At 40.9% G+C, this 6535-nt stretch overlaps 2 protein-coding genes across 2 annotated transcripts; both read left to right on the top strand.

The window, feature by feature from the left end:
- Positions 1–1469: 1469 nt before the first annotated feature.
- LOC119568803 (LDL receptor repeat-containing protein egg-1-like) lies at positions 1470–3475 on the top strand. Its single transcript, XM_037917241.1, has 4 exons — positions 1470–1500; positions 2188–2400; positions 2493–2641; positions 3311–3475. Exons 1-4 carry the CDS (start codon positions 1470–1472, stop codon positions 3473–3475), a joined length of 558 nt encoding a protein of 185 aa, XP_037773169.1.
- Positions 3476–5062: 1587 nt separating this feature from the next.
- Positions 5063–5676, top strand: LOC119568805 (serine protease 27-like; the record flags this gene model as incomplete). Its single annotated transcript, XM_037917246.1, is given in 3 exon segments — positions 5063–5134; positions 5235–5388; positions 5555–5676. Coding segments are annotated over 2 exon segments (268 nt in total), but the record flags the coding sequence as incomplete, so codon positions are not given.
- Positions 5677–6535: the final 859 nt, after the last annotated feature.

Consider the following 6535-nt stretch of genomic DNA (forward strand, 5'->3'; position numbering starts at 1 on the left):
TGTGTGCTACGTCCCGATAGGAATCCGTACAGTCTGTGAGATAATTTACCTTGTAACCTGTACCTGAGTCTGTTCAAAATTATCCTTTCTAGAACTTTGCATACACGTGAGGTTAATGAAATTGGTCGGTATTTATCAGTGTTTGATTTCGGTATAGGGATGATTAGACTGCGTGTCCAGGGGCCAGGCAGAATACCTTGTGACAAACTTAACCTGTATAGGTGCAAAAGGGGATTACCAGATACCCGAGCTATAAGGCGGAGGATACTATAGGTAATCCTGAATATTTGTGGGAAGTGAGCTCAATTTGGACGCTCCAGCCCATTGACTAAGGAGCATATCTGCTTGTGGAAGAGGACTATGGAACTGGATTAGAGTCACCGACCCACTTAGGTTGTTTGGAGCGTTGTGAGTTGCTGTTCTTGAAGGTTTTCTTTGGACAGACCCAAGTGTTGTAGTAATCAGTAACCACTGTTGTCATGTCCATGGAAAATTTATCAACACTTGTTACTGTGTAATCATTGTACCAGTCATAGATACCATCTCATGTTGGCATATGCAAGCACGACCACGTACACAAATTGGCGAAAGAAGCCTGCAGCAAGGATATTGTGAACATAGATCTTGGGATGCCTCTTGCTATGGTTGCACATATATTGAAAAATTCTCATAAGGAAGAACTAGATCTGATTAACACTCAAAGGCCTGAAAGCTGTACCATAAGGCACTACGATCTGAGATCAGTATAGAGATGGCAAGCCTTCCTATGGGTGGCACCGAAGTCAAACCAGACAGTGTGACGTGGTTATTGATACCAGCAACCTGACCGAGAAAGCAAACGGGACGACCCAAAAGCGCGGGGGGAGGGGGGGAGGGGGAGAGACTTTGATATCTGATATCACGCCTTACCTGTGTTTCAAATGTTGAATTATGAATAGCTCCTTTTCTGAAAACCTTTTATAAAGATTTTGTCACAGTTTCATAAGTGTTTATTTTATTTTCATTTTGTATTTTTAATACATTAAATCAGAACGATATGACAAACGCTTGCCAGATTTTTTCCCAGTTTCATCTTACTGATATTCTCTGCCTTTGTTGTTGTTCTGTTCCTTCAGTCATGATCCAGTTTCCCTCTCTCTACTCTTCATTTTTTTTTAAAGTTTACTCCAAGTGCTGTGGTTTTATTTTAAATTGTACTTCTGGGTTTTTTAAAACGTAACTAGAAGACAGAATTCTAAAACTTGAATATCATTAAGTTAAGGATATATTTTAAAGGTGGCACTTAAATTTTACACTTCTACTCTCAATATAAGCTTGAAGTCCAGTTAATTCTTGTCCATATTTGAAACTGGGCTCTCAGATGTTGCAACACTAACTAGTGGTAGGTGGGAGCCTGATACGTACCTCCGTAGTTAAGACCAATGCTTGTAATGATTGCTGGGAAGCCGCCTTGCAGATTTGTTACAACAATGATGCCACACAATGACTATGTTGCTAAATGTGATTTTGATTCGCATCTTTTAGTGGTGATGCTTTTCGGGTCGGTATCGTCCAGGTGGAGTAAATATCATATTTGGGAATGTCTGTAAGTATATGGTCTAAGGCTGCTTTCAAAATATACAGTATATTATAATGTTAACAACTGCTACAATGTTATTTAACATAAAATAGTGAGGGTTAGTTTCTTTGATAATTTTAATTCTAATATTGTCAGTCTACTATAGTTCTAGCAATCAGTTCACAGATAAAGGAGGAAAGAACCAGCAAACTTCAGTACGGTAAAGCTGATGTGGCTTTACAATAGAAAAATCTTTTGATTTTTTTTTTGTTTCCTTTTGGCACTGCGAGAAAAGATCGTGGGCTATGATGGACGGAGTTACAGATTAATTTGAAAATATTAGTGTTTGTGTCATTACTAGTACTGTCACTCATATATATCTAGACAATGTATATATGATAGGATAATGAATATAAATAACAAGGACTAATTAAACAAAGCTTATATTCAGTCAAATTATCATCTCATGATATTAACTGTTCCTCACTGAATATTAGATTAACAATCCATTTTTTTTAAGGGAAGCACTTGCCTCTACCCCCACAGAGTAGTAACCATAATAAGTAGTAACACAGATAATAAAACTGACTTAGCTGGACTATATTAGCTAAAACTTGCCTTTAATGCAGACGTTGACCTAGTGTGCCAGGAGGATGATATGGTGCCTTGCAACGACTCCAGAGGCTGTTACCCTCTCTCCGGGAAATGTGACGGCCTGATACAATGTAACGATGGATCGGACGAGCTTCAGTGTTCGTGTTTTGAACGCATGTATTCTGCAGGCAAACATTGCGATTCGTATCCAGACTGTCCAGATTTCTCTGATGAACGTGGCTGTGATGGTAAGATATTACACAGACGCAGTAAGGTGGACATGCAATATAATATGAAACTTAATTTTTAAAATAAAGTAGCACCAAGAATCTCTCCTCAGGTTGTTCTCCTGGGGAGCTGAGTTGTAAGGAGAATGGGACTATCACATGTGTACCAGAATCAGCTGTATGCGATGGACGTTCAGACTGTGCTGATAATTCTGATGAAAAGCTATGCTCAAGGCTCTCACAGTGGCAAGTTGGTACTTCTGTGAGTACTAGATTTCTATTATTTTCTAATAATGCTCACTAATATAGTTTGGTTAAACAAGAGTGTTATATTACCATATTTACAAATGTAAACTGTTTGGCTTATTAACTGTTTTAGAAGTTAAGACATTCTTATCGTTAGACATTCTTAAGTATTGCAGTTTTACATGCTGCTAATAATAAATGATGATCATGGCCACTCTTTCACAGCATACTTCCCTTTTAGGCGAAGGTTTATGGAGGTAAAAAAGAGGATCCTGGCTTCCTTTTTTGTGCTGATTTTGGAAAAATCAATTATCCCAAATTTTTGTTATGGATCACTGTGATGAGTGGTCGGATAAAAGGTAAAGCTTTTTTGACCATTAATTGGTTCTTGAAAAATTTCATTTGATACAAAAAAGCAAGTAAACCACAGGCATGCCTTTTTTATGTAAGATTTTTTGCCCTAAATGGTTTAAAAACACCGAGCAGTCATCGTGACTTTCATGGGTGGCTTTTTTTTCCTCGGGGATTTGTTCTGGGCACAAATGGGCATTTTGGATTTTTCTCTTACGACAGATTTTATATACTGAAATAGAAGGGTTGATCTTCCAGTATGTTTTTTTTGATAATGAAAATACTCTATTTTGTTATATTGAGAACTGAAAAATTATGATTAAAAATTTTTTAGTTTCGTCATTTTAAAACAACCAAACTCAAAAAACCTTTTTGCATCCCCCTCAGCAAACCTTTTTACCCTTTATCCCTGGGGGGCCAAATAATTGGTGACGGAGAAGTGGACCAGGACTCCCAATATGAATTTAGGGGGCCCCCGGGAAGGGGGGAGTGGGCCTAGGGTGGGGAGGGCTAGACAAAACCAAAAGCAACATCAGACATGGCTGGGGAGCAATTCCTTTAGAATTAAAAGGAAGGAGGAATGAGCTGGTTCTTCCGTAGGGTGTTGTCGATATTGAAGACTATGAGCATGAAAGACTTATATCATTTTTTTCCCCAAAAATTATTTCGAGATACAATATTGTATTATAAATGACTTTTTTGCCCTTAAAAAAAAATTCTTTGGGTTTCTACTGAAATTTTTAATGGATAAAAATTGAAAAACTTTTCCCCCTTCCCAGACATGGTGTAATAATAAAAAATTTTTTCCCCCCTTTTTACGGGAACTAAACCAATATGTGGGTTCACATAACGACACCCCCAAAGTTTTCTGGGGTTTCATCCCAGTGTAGCCAAAATCTTTTTTATATGAAAAAAGCTCTGTCCCAAAACCTGTGGAAGTATCACGATGACCGTAAGTTTGCAGTAGGAGAAAAAGTGTATTGCTAATATAAAGTCCCCAAAAAAAGGCACAGGTTGTCGACAGATTTATTATCACTTAACTTTAAATTTTTTTTATTATAAAAACTATGAAAATTAACTATCATTAATATTCGAGCCTATTAAAAAGTTTGGGGCTAAACTCCTTTTTTTCCCTTAGAGATAGAGGAGATTCCTTGCCCTAGGTATTTTGAAAAAAAATACTGAAAATATCCCTTTAATCATCAAAAAACAAAAAATAAGTGTGTCTTTGCTGAATGTGTGCCTTCTTGAATATAGAAAATCTCTTACACTCTTTTTTTTACACAAGTAACTGAAAAAAAAAAACAAAAAATAAGGAAAAAGATACTTTTTATATCTGCTTCCGCAGATTTTTTGTCTGGGGTGACGTTTTTTTTTTTAAAAAGACCCCAGTAATTCTAGCAGGAGTTTGAAATTCAAACAAACTAGTTTTTAGAAGGTAAAACATCTTTCCCACATACAGGTTTTTTGAAGGTTTTGCGGGCACATCACATCTTTACCGGGATCGTTGGGGGCCGGGAGCAGAAACTAAATTTGGAGTTTTTTTTTGTCGGAATCCTCAGCGACGGCAAAATATCACTTTGGGGGAAACCCTCCTTACGTCAGAGTGGATTCTTACTGTTCGCATTTTTTTTTCTGATTTGTAAAGGGAGATGAAGCGTTTTTCTTTTGTAATACTTTTCATTATTAAAGCCTTTTTGAAAAAAATTTCTGTACAATATACCCAAAAATTGGATTTTCAGTTTCCTTCAGCAAATTTTGAAGTTAGGCGGGGAAAGTACGGCGCGGTTTTCCCGGTCCCATTTGAACGACTCGCTGTGTCTCGTGGTGGTTCTCCTCCAGAATTCAAATCTCTTCTACAGAATGATTTTGGCACTCCTCAAAATAGAGACGCCTCTTCACCTCAAAAGGTGTTGAACGTCTCTCAATTTTAAGAAGCTGTTATTTAAATTTTCGATTTGTGAAGGGGATTTTTCAAAATTTTAAAAGTGATGGAAATCCCTTTTGAAATCATTTAAGCTGCTATTCCTTTTCGGTTTTTTTCTTTTAATGGGTTTTTTGCCTTTGGGTTTTGGGAAAAACCTTCAGCCAGAGGAGGACAAATACTGCACTGTAGCAGGATGGGGAACGCAAATAGAGGGTGAAATACAATCAAAGTGTAAATGATCACCTTTTGGGTCTTGTTCAAATAAAACAATACCAGCACATGTTATAATGAATGTTTAAAATTTAAACCTTATTATCCCCAAACATTTCAGCGGATACCATGATGGAAGTTGATGTTCCAGTCTTAGACAGCTGTCTAAACAGTTTCCCGGAATATAGCGACGAGTCTTTAATATGCGCTGGATATGAGGAAGGCATGAAAGATGCTTGTGCAGGAGACTCCGGTGGTCCATTGATGTGCTATGGGTAAATTGGTCTTTTTCTAAAGTCAAATGTTTGCTCTCGTGCATGCTAAAGTCCTATAATAATGAAAATTACTCATGTTGAAATAAAGCAACATCTCTCATGATGTATATAGGTGAAAATATTCTGTGTATAATATAATATCTGGTACTAAGCTTCACTTTCCTAGGGACACGGAAGGCTGGGTACAAGCTGGGATAGTCTCCTTTGGCCGTGGCTGTGCTCGGCCGAATGAGCCGGGGTCCTATTCCAGGGTAACCTTCTTTCGCTCATGGATAATTGAAACCTTGGGTGCGTAATCTACATATTGGGATTCTATATATTCCAAATAGAAAATCTGCAGTTGCATTCATAATCCTAGGTCTAATATAGTAACTGCACTATTGTGTGAACATTTGCTGCAGGGACCTCGGAGGTGTATATCAAATTTCTCGCTTAATGTATTGTCTTCTGTAACAGTTTTTTAGATCTCTCATAAATTACACACCAGAGGGATGCACGCCCGGGAGTGGGGCGCTCGATGCACGCCCGGGAGTGGGGCGCTCGATGCACGCCCGGGAGTGGGGCGCTCGATGCACGCCCGGGAGTGAGGCGCTCGATGCACGCCCGGGAGTGAGGCGCTCGATTGCACGCCCGGGAGTGAGGCGCTCGATGCACGCCGGGAAGTGAGGCGCTCGATGCACGCCCGGGAGTGAGGCGCTCGATGCACGCCCGGGAGTGAGGCGCTCGATGCACGCCCGGGAGTGAGGCGCTCGATGCACGCCCGGGAGTGAGGCGCTCGATGCACGCCCGGGAGTGAGGCGCTCGATGCACGCCCGGGAGTGAGGCGCTCGATGCACGCCCCGGGAGTGAGGCGCTCGATGCACGCCCGGGAGTGAGGCGCTCGATGCACGCCCGGGAGTGAGGCGCTCGATGCACGCCCGGGAGTGGGGCGCTCGATGCACGCCCGGGAAGTGAGGCGCTCGATGCACGCCCGGGAGTGGGGCGCTCGATGCACGCCCGGGAGTGGGGCGCTCGATGCACGCCCGGGAGTGGGGCGCTCGATGCACGCCCGGGAGTGAGGCGCTCGATGCACGCCCGGGAGTGAGGCGCCAGAGGCCAGAGCAATCTGGATTCACTCCTGGTAAGTCGACCTCAAGAAAGCATTTGA

The sequence above is a fragment of the Penaeus monodon genome, unplaced genomic scaffold (assembly GCF_015228065.2).
Source record: "Penaeus monodon isolate SGIC_2016 unplaced genomic scaffold, NSTDA_Pmon_1 PmonScaffold_1088, whole genome shotgun sequence".
NCBI classification, from domain to species: Eukaryota; Metazoa; Arthropoda; class Malacostraca; order Decapoda; family Penaeidae; genus Penaeus; species Penaeus monodon.